Source organism: Channa argus, chromosome 14 (genome assembly GCF_033026475.1).
Source record: "Channa argus isolate prfri chromosome 14, Channa argus male v1.0, whole genome shotgun sequence".
NCBI classification, from domain to species: domain Eukaryota; kingdom Metazoa; phylum Chordata; class Actinopteri; order Anabantiformes; family Channidae; genus Channa; species Channa argus.
Genome location: NC_090210.1, coordinates 4405795 through 4431386, shown reverse-complemented (window position 1 = coordinate 4431386; position 25592 = coordinate 4405795). Strand labels below are relative to the sequence as shown.

Here is a 25592-nt window from a genome sequence, read left to right as displayed (position 1 = left end):
CCCAGGGCTGTTGAAGCAGTCCAGGATGTAATGCAGTCCTATGTTAACTGCTTCATCTACTGACCCGTTTCCCCTATAGGCAAACTGCAGGGGTCTAGAAGTGGCCATGTGGTTCAACACTAGTCGTTCAAAGGATTTTATAACCACAGACGTCAAAGCGATTGGCCTGTAGCATTTAGTACTGTGATAGTAGCTTTTAGCTGGAATTATGGTTGAATGTTTGAAGGTTGATTGAACACACAGCTCCAGTGATTGAGGACGAGATTGAGGCCAGTTGGTCAGCACAGGCCTTCAGACAGGAGGGGCTAACTCTATCTGGGCCTGCAGACTTGGTGATTTACTGTCTGTGGAAGAGTGTGTTTACCTCTTCTCCTGTGTCTTTCAAACCTGCAATATAATGCATTCAGACTGTCTTCCAGAAGGTGGAGAACAACTTTCTTTTTCAGCTTTACAGCATAGTTTCTTTTCGGCACTTCTATAAGCTTCCTCTTTAGTCCTGCAAAGGTCTTGGTTGGCACAAACATTTCCTCACAACAACTGACATATGACGTCAGAGCGTCAGTCAGTTCATCCAGGTTTTCAGCTGCAGACTCAAAAACAATCCTGGCATTAGAAGCAGCCCTGCAGCAGCTGCTTTGCCTCTCTGGTCCATCTCTTCACAGTTGTAACTAAATTGTGATATGTTTTCAAATTAAAGCATGTTCCTGTGTGAATCTTGTCTCGTGATCTCTGATCCAGCTGGTGTCTGGAGGGGCACCTAAAGAGTTGTTTTTTATTTTTTATTTTATTTTTATCATTTTATTTGAGATTGAGCTATGCTTAAGGAGGACACTTTAGTATCTGCATACGGTATAATCTGAGAATGTTCTTTCTAAATACACAAAAATTACACACATCTCTCTCACTGTTTTTTCACGAACAGTTTGTGTCATGGTCCTGTACTTTTGTTTGTTTCCATTTCTCTCTTCACTACCTGCTCATGGCTTTTACTCTGTAGCTTAGTCTTTTTGGTTTCTTTACTCACCTCGTTAGTCTCGATTAGTTTCACCTCTTCCCCTGTTTACTTAAACCCAGTTCCACCTCCAGTTCCTTGTCAGTTTGTTTATCTTTTTTTTTTTTGTCACACACTTGTTTATTCTCTCCCTGTGTTCATGGACAGTGAGCTATTTGTCGATTCTGAAGAAATCGGTTTGTTGGACTCTGATTCCCTTTAGAAACCTTGTTTAGTGTTTTGTTTATCCCTATTTGTTAGTTACTTTCTTTGTATTTAGGTCTGGTCCTTTGTTTTATTCCTGTCAGTTTGTTTAGCATTTGGTTTGGTTGTTGATTTGTCCACGTTGGTTTATCTCCTTTCCAGTGTGAGTTTTGGTTCTGTTTTTAACTGTTGCTTTAAGAATTTAGTTTAGTAATTTCCTTTACTTTAATCCCTCCTCTGAACCAGAGACATGTAAGAAATTAGTCACTGTGGGCTTGTTAGGGGTATTTACAGGCTTTTTAAGTTTCAGGTCACAGGTGGATAATCAGCCTAATTTCCTTGATGATTGTCTGGGTCCGCGACATAACTGTAACTGTATGTAACTGGACTTATTTTTGCAGTGGAGTTTATTGCAGTGGTTTAATTCATTAAAATTATTTATTATTATTATTAAGAAGAGTGAATCAAGGCCCTGTGTAACCATCTTGTATCAAATAAAAAATTTAATTTAATATCAACATATTTATCATATTGAAGTTAGAAAACCCAGTATCACTACACTGAGCATAAAAACGTCAAAGCCCTCCGGGACTAAATAAAATGAAGGAGGAGGAGAGAAACTCCTCGGACTTCATGGTTGGGAGCTCAATTTTGAGTCTCAGGGAAAGGAAATGAATACCTGGTATTTTGTTTTTTCAATTTTTATTTTTCAAAAAAACTTCTTTCATGTTATGAATTGTCAGGAAAAATAAATTTTGGAATAAGACTAACATAACAATGTGGATGCACTTGTATGAGCAGTAAATAAATCTGATCATTTCTGAATGTCTCATCAATACTAATATGCATGTTTTGAACTTGCAAGCTATGTTAGTTGCTTCCCCAACCTCTTTCTTTATGCTAAATTACTACCTGTATGCTAATAACTACCTGTTTCCAATCACCAACTCCATACTTATAACACAGATACACAGTTACTATTACTTTAGTTACTCTGCATCCTCTTTCATGTGAAAACATCATTTTTGTGTGTATGTTATGTTTGAATGTCTATATACGTCTTCTTAAGGTAGCTGGTGATGTTGCCTTCATCAAACACACAACTGTCGGTGAAAACTATGATAGTAAGACACTGACAGTTGCTCACATCTATTGGCACATCCCCTCTACAACATTAGTTCTTATAAAGCACCTCCTCCTTCCTATCTTAGCTTGTCAAAGGTAATGGTTCAGAAAGGGTCCAGTGGCACACTCTGAACTCACAGAACAGCAGGTCAGCAGTGAATGTTTCGGTCACTTTCCATTTGCATTACAAAGTATTTTATTTGGACTTGGATTTAAAATTTTCATTATGGAGAGGTTTTTTTTTTGCCCTATTTTGATATTTTTAGGAGAACTGTGTTTTTGCCTCAACAAATGTTGTTGAAATAAACCATTTTTTTTTCTCATTTACAGGCCATGATTAGGCCTAATGGCATGTTCTCCACATCTAAATGTTCCACTCAGGGTGGGGAAAGAACCTTCTTTTCCAGGACTCCACTAAACGTCTCCAGGAGATTCAAGCTAGACCAAACTATGGACAGATTTTGGGAACAGATTACATAAATGCCGTGAATTCATTCAGACAGTGCAGTGACACCACTCCAGGTCTGTAGTACCGTGGGCTAAATACATATGAACATATGTATTGTTATACTTAAATACCACACACACCATATATTAACTTGTTGATCTGTATTAAGTTTTTGGTTTTGTATTTTTCTCTGCCACAAACCACGTGGTGCCACAGTCAACTTGCAGTCATTTAACCAGCTTGCAAACATATATTTTGATGTGATTTTTATGATATTTTGTTGTCAGCAACTAATGATTAGTCCTGTCATTGATTAATCAGCCAAATTTCTTGATTTAATGTTTGGTCCATAATGTCCAAGATATTTAACTTTCTAACACCAAATCCTGACTTTGACACTAAATCCAGCAAGTGTTTATCTTGATATAAATCATGCTCATAACTCTAATGGCAATTCATATTTCAATTGGCAATTCAGTTTTTAATTTAGTCATACAATTTCAAAATGCATTATGCAATTGACAATTCTGTATTAGAAGTTGGAATTCAATCTTCAATTAAGTTTGAATTATTTTGATTAAACAAAATGAATGAAAGCTAAATCACCTGCATGTCATGTTACCATGGGTTCTGGTGTCTTTGTTTGCAGTAAAACAGCGCCCTCTCCCTATTTTCAATTACTTGTCACCATGCTCTGGTGGTGTCAGATCTCCAATTACAATGCAATCTGTCAGTTGTCTCGTCAAGGAAGAACCCCAGCTGCACCTACAATGACCCACCCCTGACACAACGTTTTAGGCATATCAGTGATGAGTAGTACACTGTCAACCTTTGCATTGTGTCTGTGCTTTCTTTAGCTGTGAGAACATTCACTGTGACATTTCTTTTCACCTCAGGATCAGCTGTTTCCTTTGGCCATTTCTTGACTAACTGTGGGAGGAAGTCAGGTCCAAATAGCCTCCAAGTGGCTTACTTCCATCTCTGTTACCATGTTATTATCAAGACCTTGTTTTCTCGCGTAGTTGTAAGGAGAAGGTTAACCTTTTTCACATGTAGATTGCAGCTTGTTGAGTATATCTGTGGAAAACGTGGCTGTGCTGCCAGGATCCAAGAATTTATACCTTGGCTTCTTTTATTTACTAACTCCACTAGGTTTTTAAACGTAGCCTTACGCTCGTTTTTTTCATAAACATCATAAGCCACATTCCTCCACCTCTCTTCCATCTTATATGGAAGCTTAGAAACAGTTGCCCGCACGTTGGATGCAGCATTAAGCTCTTTTATATATTCCAAATCTGCCATTGCATTTCCACAGTTGGTCAGGCAAAAAGAGCGAATGAGTTGAGTGCTTCACTATGCTCAGCTTTAATTGTTTGCCAACTTTAGGCCTTATCCATATAGGCTACAGAGATCTTATATACATTGCATAAATGCTCCCTTAAAAATTTCTTGTGCATTTTTGTATCCTTTGCTTGGTTCCATTTGAAAACAACTTTGCACCATCTCTCTAGGCTGCCACTTGTATACTGCTATAAAAAAAAGAGCGGATCATTCCTTGTTTTACACTCCACTCCATATTCACTTCCTCTGATGAAGAGTCTGTAGTCCAGAAAATCTCCACTAAAATTGGGAATATATTGGGAAGGTATAGTAGACAACATTTGGGGTTCGATAATGTCATTCTGCATTGCTTTGAACTTGTCAACCAGAGTTTCCTCTGTTTTTGTTCATGTTGCATATTGTAAGGTTAGTTAGATTAAGAAATGTATGTACAAGCATACTGGTGATGTCATCTATGACATCACATAGCGGCCTTTGAAGTTTGTTTAACTAGTTGTAAAGGAAATAATGTAGATAGAAGGTTGGTGAAAGAATTTGTGCAGCGGTGCTACTGGAAAGAACAGATACAGCTATCGGAGCTACAAGATTCTGCAATTGGAGCTAAACGATACAGCAATGGAGCTAATGGAAGGAGCTGACTACAAGGTTGTGGAGAGCAACAAGGTAGTGGTGGAAAGCTAAGTGTGCAGCTGCGGAGGTGCACGGTTTCTTATCTTGTTCAGTGGAATTGATTTGTGGGATGTTTACTGTGGAATGACTTTGCCATCAGCTCAATTGGAACATGGGATTCAATAAATGTTTAGTGGTTCTCATCAAATAATCTCTGGAGTGGATAATTTTTTGGACCACCGGACACGAGTAATATATCTATATTGCTGACAAATTAAATTTAATCCATACCAAGAACTAAATCCAGTAGTAGAACTACAAATAATCCAGTAATTTGTAAAGAAAATGTGGAGGTACTTGTATTTTTCTGGTGTATTTCCATTTTTTTGCTCTGTTTGTATGCTTTTTTACTTTTATTCTTGCAATCTCAGGGAATCATTTTAATTGTACATTTCACATTTGTTTGACAGCTGTAATTACTCTACAGAATCAAATTATCAATACAAAATGTAGTCAACTAATAATATGTTATGTATTATTATAGATTATTCATCTGTCAGTATATACAATGGTTAAAAGGAGTCGCCAGCTGCCGTTTTTTTTCATAAATGTCATAAGCCACATTCCTCCACGTCTCTTCCATCTTATTTGGAAGCTTAGAAACAATTGCCCGCACGTTGGATGCAGCATTAAGCTCTTTTATATATTCCAAATCTGCCATTGCATTTCCACAGTTGGTCAGGCAAAAAGAGACTACTGGACACTAAAGAACTGAGATGTGGACCTGGGGATTAAATAAATAAATAAGAAAAAAACCGATTCTTTACCGTTTTCCATCTTTGGATGTTTGTTTGCAGTTCACAGCGCAATAAATAATAGATATTTTCTCCTTGTTTCAGTAGTTTGTATTTCCCTTTTTTAAATTGCTGCTAACTAGAGCGCCATAGGACATTGAACTGAAATGAAATACAACTTGAGTAAAAAAATTAAATGTAACTCCTTGTATTTTTGGTGAGTACCTGCAGTTTAACTTAAGTATTGCGTTTGTATATTCCTCCATAATTCCGTAATAAGTTGATCGAAGCTCCTGTATCACATGACCAGGGAGAAAGCATCAAATTTTAATTTTACCGGAAGTTACCCATGCGACCGGAGGTGCACCGGCTCTACTATACACGGAATACATCGCATTATGGCCTCGCTCTGAGCCTCTCATGCGATAGTTGTATAAATACCTGACCGGCAATCCGTCACCATCGACGCCTTGATCATGGACCTCTGGTCCAGAGGCTTTTTTCGGGACAGTCGAAATTGCCAGTAGTACTCCCAGAGTACTATATTATTCGATTTTGAGCACTGTCACTTTTGCACACCCGGGGATTTAAACCGAAGTGACAGCAGTAGCACTCACCCCATTTGCCGGTTAGCAAACTAGCTCGCTAACTCAGTAGCCAAGAAGGACGTCTCTTTCCATTTGTATTATAGGACAAGGAAACTACAGCACCACTACTTTAACTAACAGGAGCGTGAACAGAGGTAACTTTCCCGAGTCTCCATCTTGCAGCATATTCACAATTTATACCTGGTAAGAGTAAAAACAACTAGCTACTCCCTAGTTTTGTCAAAGGCTCCTGGGCTAGCTGCCGTTAGCTGGATGTACAGGCCCTTCACGGCTGACAGTTCACACTAAGGACAGCTAGCCCGCTGATGTTTGTCAGAATACAAAAACGATCAAAACTCAATGTGAAGTGAGTATTTCTTTTATTTGTTGCTGACTCAATCTGAAGGCGTCGTTTGGAGCTGCTGAGCTCAAGTTAACCTAATGTTAGCCGACATGACTGCCAGGCTCGCTCTTTTTTTGGTGCTAATTTTTATTCGGTCTTGATAGTCTCCATGATGTTAACAGTGTAAATGTGATTTCCCGTTGTTTTAGTGTCAGTGACTTTTTTTGTAGCGGTTTGACTCAATCCCCGACCTCATTTGGCACAAAATAGCTCAGGATGATTGGTTTAATTACTCGTGCGTCCTGGTGGGCCTGTAATTAGATACGCGTCCTCGGACAGGGCTGGGCTAACGGTAAACCTTCATTAACATCACTGTACAATAACTCGGTCGATGTCGTGTAGGAATATGATTGCTTTGACATGTTAACTTGTTTAAGTTTTTTTTTTTATTATTAGTGAGGATATCGTCCAGAGGTATAATAAACATCTTAGACTGGGGTCTGTAGGTAAAGGATGAATGTGTGTTTAGCCACGTAGCCTAACTAAACGAAACGACGGTGGGACACGTAGTGTTAGCCGGCTGCTGGCTAACGGGTTAATCTGCTGCGGCCGGAATTGCTGCTTCGTCAGCGGGCCAGAAAATCGCATTTTAAGTTATTACCTACCACAGACGCAATGATAATCTTATTCTAATGTAGTGACATTCACGTGACTCTTCACAAGACACTTGTGAAGAGTCACTTGCATTTTGTATCTGGTAACTTTTTGCATCGATGACCTGAAAGAAGCATGGCATTAGCAGACTAGCAGCTAACGGCGTTAGTTCCTGTGTCAGCAGGTGAATGGTGTATGACACGTCTGCTGGCGTTAGTTTTATTTGTCAGTTTATATTAATTTCAGCATTTCTATGCAATTCCGGCACTCTAACAAAATTCTTTACCTTCCCGAGAAAACAACAGTGGATTTCGAAATCTGCTTGACGTAATTTGAAAGGATTATTTGCACATGTTTCTGATAGCTAGCACAGCCAGGGGACATGGAAGCCACTGTTCACACATTAAATGAACTTTGACCTGAGGTATCCATTTTCTTTATTCCACTCAAAACTAAAGTAATTTGATTGTTTATGAGCTAAAAGTAGATCTCTTAATCCTTTAAAGAGACTCCCATTACTGTTAACTGTTAGATTTTTGCTGATTATTTAAGCACCATCTGTTTAGTTGATGAGTTTATGGAGGTCTGGAAGAAAAAAACTGAGAGCCCCATTTTTTTTTTGGCTTGTTTCAGTCATTTTTTACTCTTACGAGTAGGCAAATATGGGCGCAGTTAAATACATCAGTACATTAGATTTATTTGAGCAAGAAATCCCCAAAGGATTTTAAAACCAATTGCGATTAAAACTGTGTTCAGCAGCAATGTACCAGTGAACAACATTGTGGGAGGGGGTCATGTTATCATAGGCAAAACTACAGACCACACCCTCCCAGTTTAGTGCAATGTTGCCACATTAGTGGTTGGTATCTTTGTGCTATCGCCTGATATCTGGAGTTTATGGTTGCTTTTGTGTTTAATGGGTATTTGCTATATCACTATTTGCTGGTAAATATTTTAAAATTGATCGTTATTTCAATGTACTTTTATTAATATTTGCACTTATTATTTGTATTTCTTGACCCTCTCTTCCTCAGGCTGGCAACACAACGCCAACCTAATGCAGAACCATAAAAGAACGTGAAATGAACAAACCACCACAGCCTATAACGGGACCCACTTCTGGTCCTGCCCCATCCCCTGGATTACAACAGGTAACACAGGCTCCTAGTATTCATGTTGTTTTGGTAGTTTGAATTTGTGTTATTTAAACAACGTATTTTTTTGTTATTTTTTCTTAAAGGCTGCCTACGGCCCTGGGCAGCCCTCTTCTATTGTTTTTGCCACCCCTCCACCTCCACAAATGAACTCTGCATCACAGCCAAGACAGGTAAAGAACGCATATTTTATCTTCCTCCTGAGGTTTTTGGTTCAATAAGTGACCTTGTGTGAGAACCCTCCCTTTCGCACTCTTTCAGTACACTTTCTGACCTGCTTTTGCTCAGGCTTAGTCCTGTTCTGTGTATGGGCTCCTGTTATTGCCTATTTACCATCTCTCTCTTTGACTTTCAATCTTGACTTCTTTCCTCTTTTCTGCTGTCCTCCCAGTTTGCTGCAGGGCCCCGTACTTTACACCAACAGGTACTAACACCTCTAATTTGTCTTTAAAAACCCCATTGTCTTCTTAGTGTAATGCATGCTTTCAATTCTACATTTTGAAAAATGAGATGAGTATGGTCAAGCAGTTGTCAAAGAATTAGCAACGACAAAGAGAAACTGCTGCATCTGCAAACGTCACCTTTTGTTTGGGCTGACACGTGACCCTCGAACACACTAAAAAGACGATAGACGATGGGCATTTAGCGAACACATTGTGCTGTTGCCTGTCATGAAGAGAAAATGGACCACCTGGGATAAGTTAGGCTCTGAAAGAAGCATTTGCTTGAACTTTTCGCACCAGTCCCTGTCTGATAAGTAGGGGTGGGCAATATCTCAAATATACTAAATGTATTGCAACTTCTGTGTAGGATGTTGTAAATTACTTTCGTAAACAATGAGTCACCTAATTTTATTTAAGCCTGTGGAATGAGACTTGCACAGTCTGCTCCGCAAATACTGCGAGCTCTTGTTTTTAGAAAATGACATTCTCAGTTTAGGACCAATCCTGTTAATGCAGTGTCTTTATAATCCAACTCACACTCGTGTTATGTGAGATTTAAAACAAAACGTTTTATAGCATTATAGGGGAATAGCATTAGAACGCTAATAGATATAAAATCAGCTATTTTTAAACAGCCATAAGTTAAAAAACATTTAATTTTCCTATGTTTTTAAAGGTCTGTTTTCAGTAGTAATGTTTGTAGACTCAACTGTCCTTCTCCATTCTCATTAGCCAAGCACAGGGCATGTAGGTCTAACCCATTTGTTTATTTTCATTCAAGAGTTCTTTTAATTTCATCTTGAATACGTATTGTTTTAACTAAATTGGTTGGAACCTTCTAATGAATATAAACAAGGATGTTTTAATGTACACGTGTTGTAGGGAGTGTTAATCATACTAGTGGTGACTGTAGGCATTACAAGGTTGAGTTGAGCATTTATAAAACACATAGACAAATATATTGTGTATCACTATATAGCCTAAAAATACCTAATTTATACATCAGTTTATAGATTTATAGAGATCACCCAGCCCCAAAGAGAAGTTATAACTTCATACATTTGGTCTCTCGTAGTGCACTGATTCAGTAAACTAAGCGGCCAATGAGGGTGATTGCTCTCACCAATGGGATAGATGCAGACTCAACAGGCAATATTGGCTTTATAACTGTCAGTGGGGTTCCGACATGTGCCAACAATGCAGGGTACACCAGAATAACAAGACCAACGGATGCTCACCATGGCCCAATGTTGGTCATCGGCCGACCTTTGGCTTGTGTGCGATGGCCTATATGACTTCCTTATTACAAAAAAACATGTTTGGTTTTTAAAGCAGAGTTTAAATGGACTTCTCTATACAGGCCCACACTTATTTTTCTGAAGCCTATACTGTCGTATACGTTTGCAAGACATCTTAAACCTTTTACTGTTAGTGACAGAATGACCTAAAAGTACTGTAATTTACTTTGTGCTTATGTTAAATTTTTAGTTTTTTAAGATGACAGGTGTAGTAAGTAAGGCTCTTACTTGGAGCAGAATTGCACATGCTGCTTCGTTTTATTGTTCATTTCTGAGAGAGATGCCGCTGCCACTCCTACTCTTCTTCCTTGCACTTTGTGATCTCAACCTTCCATGTTGTCTGTCATCATCATTTTCAATTTAATCTCACTCCTTCTCTTGATTTTTGCTTATGCTTTGTGCGGCTGAAGGGTGGATACCGAGCACTACAGGTAACAGCTTTTCTCTTCCTTCCCAACGCTTAACTTGGCCTATCCTCAGTATGGCAGGGTGGCGTAATATTCAGTAGAATTGGCTTTACTGTAATCCAAACTGGACTTTCTGTACACATTGCTCCAGCTGAGGTTAGGGTGTGTGAGTGTAAACATGGGCTTCCATAGGAAGTACATTAAATGAACACAGAAAACAAGTGTCTTGTGCTAAGATAAATTCTTCATTTATTGTTTCCCTTTATTGTTCCTCATCTGTTCTTCAGGCTTACTTTCCGAACAGACCAACCATGGCCACCAGTGCTCCAAGGGTACAGGCAAGTAGTGGAACCCGGCCTATTTACCAACCAAGCTCCCAGATGATGATGATTTCCCAGCCACCCCTGTCTTTTGCTGGCTCCCCTCAGAGCTACTTCATCCCCTCTTCTGGACAGGTTGGTTTACATTTGTGATTTTTGAAAAATGGCACACATGCTCTATACAACAATCTGCACATATATTTTCTGTGTATATATGCTGACATTTATCATATTGCCCCAAATATTTTTTCCACAAATTATTTTTGAAAAAGCAGAATTCTGACATTTACATGTGAACAACAGATGTACAGATGTTCCACTGTACTGACTTTTCTGATGGCTCACAAAATGTTTGTTGCCTGAGAGGGCTTAAATTATTGATAAATGAAAATTTGTCAAAATAATCTAGAGGTACATTATTTTGTAAATTTGGTTACACACAAATTACACAAAAATTGGATTGGATCAGTGGGCCTTTTAGCTCAGTGGTAGAGCATTGGGTTGGGATGCAGAAGGCTGCGGGTCTGAATCCCATCCCACCCCAGAGTCGCGGCAGGAAGGGCCGGAAGCTGTTGAACTCAAATATTGGAGTTAAAATTCAGATCATTCTAATAGACATCTAGCTGAAGGTCCCATACACTAAATGTGCCCCTCTTTTGTTTTTATTCCTAACTTTCATTATTTTTCTCTCCACAGTACCGGACTCAATACATGCCTCAGCAGTATCCTGTGACCAGCAGCACAGCTGGCTTCTATCCAGGAACAAGCCCTGCTGAATACCCTGCTTATGGTAATGGTCTTTCTCAACAAGACCCACTTCAACCAAGCACAACCATAAATTGAGGGGGGGGTTAAAAATATAATAAACTTAAATTTAAGTGAGGTTTCCACGTTGCAGTATCTAGAAGGTATTACTGGCTGCGTAATGGTTTTGCTTGGCTGGTATTTGTTGTTTTTGGGACGTGAAAACACTGCTGTATGTAGTGAACTGCTAGCTGCATGTGGACTGTCTTAATTCTGCTTTGGCTTGTGTTCTTTCTATCTGCAGTTTCACCTGACACTGCCTTACAGGTCCCACGAAATGGCATTGAGACCAAAATTGCATTTTCTGCTGGTTATGTTAGTTTAAAACAGGATGTAATAAAATTGATTTCAATATTAATTTGAGTTCAGAAAGGAAGTCTATAGGAACAACAATCCATAACGGAAAGCAAAAAGAAACTACTACCCTAAACACATTTCTTACTGGTGTTACTGCTGCCAATGCCGCATTTGTTTACCTACAAATGTTCTGCACTTTTTTTTTTTTTAAAGAATTAGAGAAGAATTACACCAAAACCTCAATCTGATTTGGATATTATGCACCCCAAATTTCAAGATCATTTGGTGAATGGAACTTGAATGTCTGCCATAATTTGCTTATATGCAGCCAGAAACACATGGTAGGGGTATGGACAGGGGGGTATAGGCATAGTTCATTTCATGGGACCTTTTTAACACCCTGCCTCCTCTGGATCCTTTCATTAACTCATTCTGCCTCTGTCTCTTCCTGCCCTCTCTCCTTCTTTCCTCCCTCTCCCGTTCCTCACTCCCTACCTCTCCTTTGCTGCGTTGGTTCAGAGCCCTCTCTTACTGCGAGGGAGAGGCGGGGTGGTGGGGGGAGAGGGGGTGGGCGAGAGAACGGCCATCTCTCTCTCCACGGCACTCCTCTCACCTCCCAGCGCTACCCTGGTGAGTAGTGTGTGTGCTTGTGTGGTGGTCAGCAGGCTTCAGTCGCAAAAGTCTCTTCTGCACTTCCTGTCTCTTCCTGTTTGTTTCTACTCACTTGTGTACTCTATAGATCAGGATGAAGGTCACCCTAAATGTTCTTAGTATTTTTAACAAAATAGTGAAGCTTTGTCACTTAGAACTTTTTTCTAAATGGTACCATTCATTCACCCTGTGTCAGTGTACATTCCAGTACATGTTACAAAATTATTCTTATAGTAGTGTGATGTTATATCATCCCTCTTATCTGGATAGAAAAACATAAAGCAACTAGTATCTGATGTATCAAATAAATGTCACTTTTTTTTCTGCTGGAGACAAGCAGTCCACCTACACTGGCCTGACCAGATAGAGGTCATCTTGTAGTGTGTCTCTGCTGGCCAGGCCATATCTCATTAGTTTGTTGCTCAGCTTTCGTTTTCTAGCCAAAATGCCAGTTTTCCAAATTTTTATGCAGTTAGTGAATAAAGTAAGTTTCTAGACTTATAATCAAGCTGACTGTATTCATCACACCAAAGCACTAAAAAAATGCATCTTCTCTGCAGCCTGTCCAGTCTGGATGGGAACATTATAATTCCAAAAGTTTGCATCATAACCAATGTTTTGGTAGTGTCTTTGAGACTGAGACTCCCTTCATCGTTATGGGGATACCAATTCCTGACTGAAACAGAAAAATGCACGATTTCATAGTTGCCGATTGAAATTAGTTTGTTTTAATCATGTAAGATGCCAGCTTGGGCTTTGGTTCTTGTGTTCCTCTTTATCGCAGATTTGCGTTGTGGTTGATGTATCAGTAGGGTTTCCAGCTGTGACAAAATTGAGACAGACCGTGGATTTAAGCAAACCGGGCAGTTGTCAACAAGCAAATGTTTGTAGCTGCACCTTTTTAATGTCGTGTTTTACAGCAAGTACTCTTAACATTGCATCTAGCACTTGTTTTTATTAGTTTTCTTTTTTAAATGTTTTGTTGAATTTTAACTTTACAGCAGGAGCCTACTATCCAGCTCAGCCGCAGTACCCTCAGACTGTCCAGTCTGCTCCAGTCATGATCAACACCGCCCAGCAACAACAAGCCCCACCTCCTCAGCAACAGTCGGCGCAGCCACAGGGCCCACTAAAGAGGGAACGCAAACCGGTAGTGTGTCACAACAAAAGGGCCTGTGCCTTTGGGCTGAGGGTGAAAACCATTGAATGGAGATAGAGTATTGTCTGTTCAATGTGGAACTTTCCCCATTTATTCCAAAATAACAATAGTTTTTATTATGATGGGCAGCAGCTGTAGATGAGTTGTTACAGGATTTTTACAAGCTGTTTATAAGTTAATTTTGGATACATAATTTGTGGGAACGTGGCCAACATTTGCCCTTTTTTCTGATAGATAAGAATACGAGACCCTAACCAGGGCGGGCGTGATATCACAGAGGAGATAATGTCAGGTGGAAGGTCCACCACCACGCCGACTCCCCCACAGGTAAGAATGTTTTTGGGAGTTTCTAGTGAATTATTTAAATTGATCTCAAAAAAGCACATTTGTGTAACTTTGGGATATGTCAGCTTTTTGGTATTGACTTATGTGGGTTTGTCTTTAGCGAAGCATAATTGCTAAATTATTTCTTTACTTCCTGTATGGTTAGAGTAGAAAAAACACAAATATGAATATATATATTTATTTAATTACATAAAATGACCTCAACCAAACAAACTGGTATATGGACATCAGTGAGGAGAGGGAGCGTGCTACAGTTCTCGCTGGTATCTCTTATTAAAGTGGGCTAGTGCTGAATTGCCTTCATACCAGAGTCCTACATCAATAAAAGCATACTTTTTACTAGGGTTTTTCTGGGGGGGTTTCTTGTCTGCTGCCACAGATTGAAGATTTATTTATTTTTTTAAATAAAGAAATAAAGGCTGATATTTAAACATAAATTTAAGTTATACCATTTGATAAGTATATATTTACAATTCTGTTAAGAAAGCAGACAATAAAGACATTCCGCACCCCTGTATAGTTGGAATGGAAAAATCCTTGTTTCAAAACTACATATTTTAACAATTAAACTGGGAATATCAGCTGAATCATGCTCCTTGGATCAAATCGTTCAACTGTTCAGAGTCACCCCTAGTGTAAGTGTACCTAATAAATTGGCAACCAGTGTTATTCCACTTGATTTTGTTTAAAAATTACTCAGAATGCTCTTTGGTTATCTTAGGCCTCCATATCAGATATAAGTCCTGCACAGACTAATGGTGAAGTTATACAGCCTGTCACCCCAGTGACAAGAGGTGAGTGTATTTTCTCATTATACTTTTTATCAAAATACATTTTTCAATATTCTACATTTTCCTTTTATAAATGATAAGTGATAATTTTGATTATTTCACTGCCCAGAAGAGAATGTGGAGTCTCCTCCCAGCACAGAAACCCCTCCACCTCCTGCCACAACAAGCAAAGAGCCTGTGGTGGAGGACAAGCCTGTGTTAGAGGAGAAACCGGAAGTGGACAGCCAGATAATGCCACCTGAGTCTGAGTTAGTCGCACAGTCTGTAGCCCCCACAGCTGCTACTGAGGTACCATCACCACCGACAAAGGATCAGCAGTCTCCCTCTCCCCTCCCTCCTGCAACAGTATCTACTACTGGTCCTGCTGAGGTAGTAAATGAAGTCAGCACTAAACTTGGTGATACAGTGGATGCTCCAGTTGGCCCTTCGGCATCATTGGGAGCACAAGAGGCTCTTGTGAAAAAGGAAGAATCACAGGTTGCCCTACCTCCAGCTGAGAAGAGTCCAGAAAAGGAAGAAAAGGATGAAGTGACAGAAACGGAGAAAGACGATCAAATGACCAGCACCAAGTTACAGTCTACAGCTGAGGTTGCAGCAAAGGGTACCTGTTTTGCCACGGCAAAAGAAGAAACTCCCAAAATCAGCAGCACAGCAGCTGAAGCATCTCAACCTCTACACCCCACACAGGAATCGACTGCTCCACAGACCCAGACCGCTACACAAAGCTGTGCCCCCGAAACCGAACCTTCATCACAAGAAACAGCAGAGCCTGCTCTTCCCAACGGCCTTCCTCAGGATATCGAGGAACTGTCTGAGAATATGGCATTTTCAGACACTGCATCTCCTGACAAGCCCAGCACCTCTCAGTCTCAGGAATCCACACTTGCGGGTATAGTGACAATGCCAGCCCAGGAGGAAGGGGTGGAGACGAAAGAGGATGAGGGGAAGGAGAAAATTGAAGATGCTCCTCCTAACCCTGTTAGCTGCCCACCAGAGAAATCTACTATGCAAGGTAATAACTCTATTTGCGTCACTTGGTTCTTTTGTGAGAATTTGAGGTTAATAATTTTCATCTCTTAAAGCTGCTATGTCTGTGCCAAAGAAGAAGAAGAACATGAAGGAGCTCAATAAGAAGGAGGTTGGAGACCTCCTGGATGCCTTCACAGAGGTGTGTGGCAATATAAAAGATGACACAGGTTCATGGTGTTCAAATCTCTCGGCAGTTTCAGCTGTCTCAATAAAATTCAAAGGACACAACAGTCTCTCTGTAAGTTTCTGTTGCTATTTGTTGCAGGAGCAGGGTGCCAAGCCTGTTTCTGAACCTTCTTCCACTCAGGCTGACCCAGTCCTTGTTGCTCCAGCTGAACCTCCTGCAGAGGCTGCAGATGAGACATGGGAAGAGAAAGAGGACAAGCAGAATGCAGAACCTGACAGGCCTAAAGCCAAACCTGAGCCAACTGAGCAGAAATACCAGTACAAAGAAGGTTAGTTGTCTTTTCAATAGTACAATCATTGTTATCTTACCTACACCTCATCTCATAATATCAGAAGATGAATAACTTCTGACTTGTACATTATATGTTGCAAAGAAGCAATAAAAAGGATAAGTGACGTGAACATTAATAATCAATGTATTGACCACATAGCATTATTTTCTAAATCTTTCTTTGTGTTTCATTTACCCCGCTATCTTCAGTGCTGCAAAGCTGTACCGGACTCTGAACTCTTTATTCCAAAGTTTACATTGTGATTAATTGATCCCTTAATTGTCTGCATTCACACACCTCTTGTACACCCCTCAGAACAATGGAAGCCAATAAACCCAGAGGAGAAGAAACAGTACGACAGGGAGTTCCTCCTTCGATTCCAGTTTATCAGCGCCAGTATGCACAAACCTGAAGGCCTGCCTGTCATTAGTGATGTAGTCCTGGACAAGGTTAGTGATACTTTAGTTGATTGAAAACATAGTAACTGTAAAATATACATTTTAAACTTTGATTGCACTATGGTTACTGTGGGATCCCTGCAATCCCTGCAAGACTGGTTTAAATTATTTATGTCGGATGGAGATGGAAAGATTGAGATATTAATATGAAGATGTAGTTGTTTAGTTATGTTACATGTCAAGTAGAAGTTGATTTGGAAATGTGATATTGCTAGTCAGTCCGTAAAAACGTTAGTATGAAGGATCCCTGCTGCCCCGCTGTTTGCATGCACTTACGTGGACAGTCCACTGTCTCTGAAAGCTGATTCCTAAGTGTTAAGTATACCGGAAAGCTTGTTTTTCCCAAAATCGGGTCGGAGCATTAAGCGAACCTGGTAAATTTTTGTTGGAAAACACAGATTTCTTTGCCATGCATTGTTTATATGTTTGTAATTGGGTTTCTCCAACTGAGCATTTGCATAACAAACAAAAAAAGCAGTAACGCCATCGCACCATGAAGACTTGAACACTTTAAAAAATAAAATCTGCCTGAAGTTTGACAAAAAAATTTACTAACACAAAAGTGTCTCATAGAAGTCACTCTTTGTGGATTTTTAATATTCAGACTGGCAGGTCAGAAAGTCATTTTACACAGCATGACTCAATTCACCTTCTCTAGGTCATTAGTATAATTGGCATGTTAGCTAAATTGGAATGCTCTAGTCCCAACAAGATTGTGTACTTTTGTACAAGGCCTGATGTCTTTTTTTTATTTATTTTTTTAAAGGTAAACAAAACGCCACTACGTCCTGCTGACCCAGCTCGACTCATGAGTGTTGGTCCTGATTTTACTCCCTCATATTTGGGAAATCTTGGGAGCAGATCGGTGGGAGGACCCCGAGGACCGGTGAGTAAACTTGAGTTTTTTCTGGGGTGGGTCATCATAAAAGCATATTTTTCATGGTACGGTTTCCTTCTACTGACTAAATATGCATTCCTTTTTTACAAATTTTAGCCTCCTGGGCCACGTCGATCTCAGCAAGGTCAGCGTAAAGAACCCAGAAAAATCATCAGCAGTATGTCCCTCGGTGATGATGTGCATCTCAACAAAGCTGAGAATGCCTGGAAGCCCGCAACAAAGAAGTCCAGTCACAGCCGTGGTGTCGAAGAAGTCGAAGATGAACCTGAACAAGTCAAAACTCAGGAGCTATTAAAGCGTCTCCGCAGCATCCTCAACAAGCTGACTCCTCAGAAGTTTCAGGAGTTAATGAAACAGGTTACAGAGCTGACAATAGATACAGAAGACAGGCTGAAAGGAACCATTGATCTCATCTTTGAGAAGGCCATCTCAGAACCCAACTTCTGTGTGGCTTATGCCAACATGTGCCGCTGCCTTACAGGGGTAAATTATAAGATTGCATCTGATTATTAAGCTTTGATTGTTTGGTCCAACTATTCTGTTTTGTGCCCTTTATCTGGGAACAGAATGTTTAAGATTTGTAAAGAACCTGAGGTACACCTAAATCACTGTAGTATAGTGTTTTTGTTTTCATAAATTATTAATAGTGAGATGCATATGTTGACTTATTAAATCTAAATACTAATTGTAGTCCTTTTTTATTTTAATTTTTTTTTTTAACTTTAAGCTGAAAGTTCCCACCTCAGACAAGCCAACAGTTTGTGTCAACTTCCGAAAATTGCTGCTTAACCGCTGCCAGAAGGAATTTGAGAAGGACCAGGATGATGATGAGATCTTTGAGAAAAAGCAAAAAGAGTTGGAAGCTGCCAAAGAGGTAGGAAATTTTAACTTTTGTAATCACAGTTGCAACAGTGTTTAGTTTTTTTCCTGACAAACCCAAATTTTTCAACATTAAGCTAAAACACCCACACTTATCTGCTCATAGGGGGAAGAACGTGAGCGCTTGAGGGTGGAGCTAGAGGAGTCCAAAGACACGGCCCGCCGCCGCTCACTGGGTAACATAAAGTTCATAGGTGAACTCTTTAAGCTGAAGATGCTGACCGAGGCAATCATGCACGACTGTGTAGTGAAGCTACTGAAGAACCATGATGAAGAGTCTCTGGAGTGTCTCTGCAGGCTGCTCTCCACTATTGGAAAAGACCTGGACTTTGAGAAGGCCAAAGTATGTGAAGTATGAACAGTTGATAAATTGTATATTTTGTCTCCAGTGATGAATGTTACGTTTGTGCCACGTGTCTGGGCCACTGATTGTTAGTGATGGGACTGAGGATCTGAGGAGACAGTTGTGTACACAAAAATCAGTCTCACTTATGCCTGCAGTATATACTCAACCATCAGTCATGAAATCCTCCTTTTCTGTGTCCCGTCAGCCTCGAATGGATCAGTATTTCAACCAAATGGACAAGATCATCAAAGAGCGGAAGACCTCATCCAGGATCCGTTTCATGCTGCAAGACGTACTGGACCTAAGAAGGGTGAATATTCATTATTGTATAACAGAATAATGCAGCAAAGAGCTGACAGCAGGCATTTATGGCAGTTTGTGACATAATCACCACGGGTTATGTTTTACCTGGAATCCTGAATGTAGATATTAAATGATTATTGTTGATACATCTTCCATCTCTGATTTACAGAGTAACTGGGTGCCTCGTAGAGGAGACCAGGGTCCTAAAACAATTGACCAGATCCATAAGGAAGCAGAGTTGGAGGAGCACAGGGAACAGATCAAAGTCCAGCAGCTCATCTCCAAGAAAGAGAGTGGAGGAGGCAGAATGGGTGGGAGCATGGGGGGCAGAGGCTCTCACACACCTGGAGGTGGCCGGGGTAGCCAGCCTCAGGATGAAGGGTGGAACACTGTGCCGATCTCCAAGAATAGACCCATTGACACCACTCGCCTTAGCAAGATCACTAAGGTAATGTCCAAATGGATCAGAGGTCTTCACTCTAGATTTTTATGAAAAATCTTGGTCTCTGAATCCCCCAGCTTCAGGTCAAGATCACTCAGACATTGAGCAGTGTTACATTTAACCTGAAGATCTGGGACTTGGGTGAATGTGGATATAACTTCCATCTAAATGCAAACTTTGTGTTTACCTGCAGCCTGCTGCCCTAGATTTCAACAATCAGCTGTTGGCTCCAGGTGGCAAAGGCATGTGGGGCAGCTGGGGCAAAGGCAGCAGCGGAGGAACCGGAGCTAAACCAGCAGGTGGAGAGACAGGTAGGGGGCTTCCTCAAAAACACTGTATATATTAAGATGCTTAAATGGTTGAAACACTTTTACAAATAATTATTTATTTTCTTTTAGATATCGGTCGTCCGGCTACCAGCACTCTAAACCGTTTTTCAGCCCTGCAGCAGTCGGGTTCCCTGTTGTCTTCAACAGACTCTGATCGTAGAGTTCCTCAGAGGTATTCAGAAGTTGTAAAAGTTTTTCTTACCAATCCAAAATTTTTGTCCAGCTTTTCTTTTTTTAAAAGGAAGAATAATGTACACATAGGTCTCTTAGTCTGAAATATTGACCTACTAAACACAAAGTGATTAAGTGTTACCTTGTCTCACTTTACAACCTTAAGGTCAAGCTCCAGCCGTGAGCGCGGTGGCGACAGAGAAAGGAATGACCGTGATCGCTTTGATCGCAGTGAGGGACGGGAAGGTCGAGATGACAAGAGCAGCCAAAACCAAATCACAAAGAGAAGCTACAGCAGAGAGTCACAGGAACGTGGCGGTAGGGGCGGAGACAGCCGAGTCTCAACGGAGCCTGTGCGTCGCGTCGCCAGCATGACTGATGACAGGGACAGAGGAAGTCGGGATAGAGAAAGCAGAGACCGAGGAAACAAGGACAGGGGACCAAGCAAAGATCTCACAGGTGTCCTACAGCAAATATAAATATTTAATATTTACATAACAAAATAAACTGAGTTGAACACAGAATATTGTACATTAATGAAATCAAGATGCAGAATGTTTAGAGGAATGAGCTTTAACCTAAATTGTGACCTTATTTTTCTGCAGTTAAGCGTGAAAGTGCACCCACTCCTCCTCCTTCACTTCCTAAACCTGCCCTGACTGAAGATGAGATGGAAAAGAAAACTAATGCCATCCTTGAGGAATATCTCCACATCAATGATTTAAAGGTTAAACATGGCACCATCCCCTTTGACAAACAGTGCATTTTAATGGATTGTAATGTATGCACATAAAAAGATGCTTGGGTTGTTAATCCATTCTGATGGCTGTGTCTTTTTTTTTTTTGATGTAGGAAGCATTGCAGTGTGTGGCAGAGCTCAACAGTTCCTCTCTGCTCTTTGTGTTTGTGCGGAATGGTGTGGAGTCAACTCTTGAACGCAGCACCATTGCTAGAGAGCGCATGGGCCTGTTGCTGCACCAGCTTATAAAGGCAGGGACGTTGCCCACACAGCAGTACTACAAAGGGTGAGGAATAATATTAAAGCACATCTGTTACTGATGCATGGAAAGGGCATCTTCATTGACTCTGAGCTCTCATTTGTTGGTCCAAAGTAACAAAGGTGTCTCTGTTTGTAAAATGAGACTGAGTGCTGGTTGTTTTGTGGGTTTAGGCTACAAGAGATCCTGGAGGTAGCAGAAGACATGGCCATAGATATACCTCACATCTGGCTCTACCTGGCGGAACTTATCACCCCTATGCTTCAGGAGGGAGGCATCCCCATGGGACAGCTCTTCAGGTGAGCTCCAATGACACAGTACTGGACATGCCCTTGATTTCTTTTTCAGAAACACGCAGCTCAGAAATTTGAAACCTTAGTTGGAAGGATATCTCAGTCCAAGATGTTACACTGTTGTTTAGTCTCTTGTCTGTAATTGCCCACTTTATCTTACCTGTCACTTCCTGTTTGAACAGCATTAATGAGCGTATTTAATACACCTTATGCTCTGCTTGCATATCCTGGCACAAGTGTTAGTTACCCTCTTCTCACTGCAGTACCTAAACAAAGTGCATCAGTTAAAACAATTAATCCTACAAAACTACATTAGTATCAATGATGTCAGGAAATAACACAGCTGAAAACTAATTTTGTGGAAAATTAATTGGAAACTTAATTTGGTGTAATTGTCTTCAGGGAGATCTCGAAGCCTCTTGTGTCTCTTGGTAAGGCTGGCGTACTGCTGGTACAGATCCTGAAGTTGCTCTGCAAAGAAATGGTATGTCCTACTTAAATCTCAAAGCCCACACTTTGTAGATTCATCCATGTCTATATTTGGTGCAGTCTTAAAATGGCTCTTGAACTGTTGTAATTGACTGTATGTGATGTTTTTATTTTTTATCCCCATCAGACTCCTAAGAAGGTTGGAGCCATGTGGACAGAGGCTGGACTAAACTGGAGTGATTTCTTGCTCAAGGATGAAGATGTCAACAAGTTTGTCACTGATCAGGTCTGTGGGCAACAGCAGTAACCGTTAAAAAGGAAAAACAGGCTATGATGAAGGCACATGGGAGAAGCTTGTTTTATGTCATAGAGAATTAAATACTCCAACTGATCTGCTAGTTCAGATAGAAAATGCTCACGTTGCAATATCTTCCAATCAATCATACCGTTACCCATATTTGTCTTAAATTCCATATTTAACTAAAAATATATCCTTTACATCCCCCAGAAAGTGGAATTCACCACAGGAGAGGACACTGTGTCTGCAGAAGTTGGTAAAAAGATCCTCAGTGGGGAGGAACTCTGCAAACAGCTGGACAGACTCCTTCAGGACAAGGCCAACAACCAGCGTATCAGAGACTGGGTGGAGGTGTGTGACAGCAGTAGTGACTAACTCATGTTTTTCTTGTGGGTTTTTCTTCAAGATGTATTAAAGTTCCCCCGTTGAACTGCTGTTTTTTTTTTTTTTTTTTTTTGTTAGGCTAACTTGGATGAGCAGCAAACAGCTTCCAGCCAGTTCATACGAGCACTGATGACGTCAGTGTGTCAGTCTGCCATCATATGTGAGTGTAGTCTGATACCATATGAATATTTGTAATAGAACAGAAGTTTTCTCAGTCCGTGGTTTGCCTGAACAAGTGTTTTTTTTTGTTCCAGGTGACAACCCGTACAAGGTGGATGCTCCACAGATCATTCAGAGAGCCAGTCTGCTGCAGAGATACCTGTGTGATGAGCAGAAAGAGCTGCAGGCCCTTTACGCCCTGCAGGCCCTGATGGTGCACATGGAGCAGCCAGCAAGTAAGTGTCCTGATATTAATCTGTGTCTGCTACCAGTGTGTGTCACAGCATAAAGAGGTGGACAAAAAGGAAAATGTCTTGCAATACATTAACTGTAGAAGGAAAAAAAGGCGTGGAATTTTGTTTCATGTTGATACGCTATAAAAATGTGGTCATTTCTGAAGCAATGTTTGTGGTGATGTTGAAAATATTGTTTGAAATATGTCTTTAACATTAAAGATTTTTGCTAATGAGAAAAAAACCAAGCTCCAAAATAATTAGTTTAGATTTCATAACACCTTCTAAACAACTCCGATAATTTGCTTTATTAGGGGTTTGGCCCCTTCATATCTTAAGCAAGTAATCAAAATTGTTACTTACTGCATTTACATAGATTTAAGTAAACTTGGTACTCTGAGAAATCAGCTTTCTTGGGTAATCTGAATGGCGTTTACATGCACTTAATTAACCTGGTTACGGGAAATCTGCATATACATGCATCAGAAGAGTAGCCTGACAGCGCAGGGGGAGAGAGGAAAGACACATGCAGCTGAACAATCTGAATTTTAAATATCCACAGGAGAAAGTGAGTTATTTAGACTTCTATGAGACACTTTGTGTAATTCAAATTTTCTGTCGGACCTTACTGTTAACTCCTTAGCCATCTTTTCTTTCATTCATTCTATCACTCAGTGATCAGCTTCAGTTAACCACCAAGTTTTTTTAGAGGTTAGTTTAGTACTGACTTGCGTTCTCTCCCTGCAGACTTGCTGCGGATGTTCTTCGACGCTTTGTACGATGAAGACGTCATTAAAGAGGAGGCCTTCTACAAATGGGAATCCAGCAAAGACCCTGCAGAGCAAACAGGCAAAGGTGTGGCCTTGAAATCAGTCACTGCCTTCTTTACATGGCTCCGGGAGGCTGAGGAGGAGTCTGACAAGGACTAAGACTGAACTAAAACCTGCAGCTTCCCCTTTTGGCCAGAAAAGGTCTCTGCAGGTGCCCGTGGAGAGTTTAGGACAATATTGCCTGAGAGGCAGACTCAAATCAATCCTCAGTGAGGATCAATTTTTTTTTTTTTTTTTTTTTTTTTTTTTCCTTTGAGGGATGGACTCAGAAAACAATCATTTCTCTCTGCTTTCCCTTTCCTCATTATTGTCCCACCTGCTTGTCACAGCAAGTGTCCTCATCAATAAACTTAAATTGATTCAGCAGGATTGCTTGTTAAGGAAATGTAACATATCCCACATCACTACAAAACTTTTTTTGTTCTCCACAGTAAGAAGAACCCATTGGCTGCTTTTTTTTTTTTAAGGTTCTAGATAATTATAAAGCCTAACATCCTATCTGACCTGCCAGAATAAACTAAAGGCCAAGTGGTGTAGTGAGTTTGCTAATCTGTGGGTATCATTATGGCATAATGTGTGTTCAATCCCAACACAGCTTTTCTATGTCTTTGTTCTTTACTGAGACTGTTTGCAGCATGGCTGAAGTGTTTCTAATAATGATACAGTGGATGAAACATTGACAGACAAAAGTACATCAACTAATCTTAATTTGGAGTTTTTAAAGTAAAGGTTGTGCATTTTCTCTTCCGGTTTCCTATCATGAACTTGCAGAGGACAGCAACACGGAGAACTGATGTGGACCTTGACTACTTTGGGGATGGTCTTAATGCTTCCTCTAAGCCATCCTCTCCCATCCCCAGTAGTGAACCACACTGACTTTATCTTTACCTCTTCTGTACTTCAACCTGAGCTGTTGTAGAGGACACTTCTCAATCACCGTTAAAACTTGAAATCTACAGAAAATTGACTTGATGAATTATATAAAGTTAGAAAAAAAAACAGATGATCCGAAAGCCTTTTCCACTGTAAGTGGAAACTTATTTCAGGAGCATTCTGTAAATATATAATAGTTATAATTTTTTTTTTCATTTTTTTTTTTTTTTCAGAAACGATAAATTGCTTATGTAATTGCAGTGTATCCTTTTCCAGCATTTGTCCAGATGCAGAGAGGTGATTTTGATAATTCATTGATTAGTTTTATTGGAATTTTGTAAATATTTTTTTTGCTTTCTTTATTTAAGAAATTATTGCTTCTTTTGCATCGGAAACTGGAACAATGTGGTAATGGAACATTGCAAATAAAGGACTTAAGTTGCTGAGCAGAGTTTTGTATAAGTCTGTCTGAAACACTTTAGACATCCTGGTTATTTACATTTGGCAAATGCCTTTATCCAAAGTGATTTTCAAAAGAAGCACAAAATGAGAAAAAAAAATTAAAGCACAGAAATGTGTATAGAGTTAGGAAGGAAGTTCCACTCTAGGCAACAGTGGAGAGGGAAAAACTCCCTGTTAACAGAAGAAACCTTCGCCTGAACCAGGCTCAGGGTGGGCAGCCATCCACCTTGACGGGTTTGGGTGAGTGGAATGAAAAGAGCAATAACTAAACATTGGGCAGGTTGGTAGGACCAGTAGCTTTGCGCTGGAAACCCACAGCTCCAAAGCCGGGGACACCTGCAGAAAGGGACAGGGAGAGAGGAAAAACACACAATTTAAGTCCTGCATAGGTGGCATATAAATGTGGGGTCAGAGGAGAGAGGGAAGAAAGGAGTTCAGTTCATTGGAGGCAGGGTCCCCCAGCAGTCAAAGCCTATAGCAGCATAACTATAACCTTTATGAAAGAGGAAGGTTTTTAGCCTAGACTTAAAGTAGAGCGGGTGTCTGCGGCCTGAA

The 25592-nt window shown here is 40.3% G+C and overlaps 1 protein-coding gene and 1 non-coding gene across 4 annotated transcripts; both read left to right on the top strand.

Annotated features, from left to right (window-relative positions):
- The first annotated feature begins 5862 nt into the window (after window positions 1-5862).
- On the top strand, window positions 5863-25021 carry LOC137140589 (eukaryotic translation initiation factor 4 gamma 1-like). 3 transcript variants are annotated; one of them, XM_067528937.1, is made up of 32 exons: window positions 5863-6254; window positions 8131-8247; window positions 8337-8423; window positions 8642-8674; window positions 10402-10422; window positions 10686-10853; window positions 11415-11508; window positions 13472-13620; window positions 13864-13956; window positions 14696-14768; window positions 14875-15777; window positions 15848-15933; window positions 16060-16249; window positions 16568-16701; window positions 17477-17596; window positions 17705-18091; window positions 18336-18482; window positions 18594-18839; window positions 19039-19143; window positions 19306-19584; window positions 19772-19889; window positions 19977-20079; window positions 20245-20537; window positions 20684-20805; window positions 20931-21103; window positions 21250-21375; window positions 21772-21853; window positions 21986-22084; window positions 22307-22447; window positions 22559-22640; window positions 22735-22875; window positions 23620-25021. In XM_067528937.1, the coding sequence occupies exons 2-32, from the start codon at window positions 8179-8181 to the stop codon at window positions 23799-23801; spliced, it is 5046 nt and encodes a 1681-aa protein (XP_067385038.1). In that variant the 5' UTR covers window positions 5863-6254; window positions 8131-8178; the 3' UTR covers window positions 23802-25021. The 3 variants fall into 3 exon arrangements, with proteins under 3 accessions (XP_067385038.1, XP_067385039.1, XP_067385040.1); XM_067528938.1 differs by having other exon boundaries at window positions 5864-6254; window positions 18594-18830; XM_067528939.1 differs by lacking the exons at window positions 5863-6254; window positions 8131-8247; window positions 8337-8423; ... (2 more) ...; window positions 10686-10853; window positions 11415-11508 and adding an exon at window positions 12020-12449 and having other exon boundaries at window positions 18594-18830.
- LOC137099065 (small nucleolar RNA SNORD66) lies at window positions 18871-18947 on the top strand. The gene has a single exon (XR_010910704.1). It is a non-coding gene; the product is annotated as a small nucleolar RNA SNORD66 (small nucleolar RNA).
- Window positions 25022-25592: the final 571 nt, after the last annotated feature.

Excerpts from the sequence above, each read along its gene's own strand:
- LOC137140589 (XM_067528937.1), top strand. The coding sequence starts at position 8,179 with ATGAACAAACCACCACAGCCTATAACGGGACCCACTTCTGGTCCTGCC. Across the intron at positions 13,957-14,695 it reads CCACGCCGACTCCCCCACAG|GCCTCCATATCAGATATAAG; the intron begins GTAAGAATGTTT and ends TGGTTATCTTAG. Across the intron at positions 15,778-15,847 it reads AGAGAAATCTACTATGCAAG|CTGCTATGTCTGTGCCAAAG; the intron begins GTAATAACTCTA and ends CATCTCTTAAAG.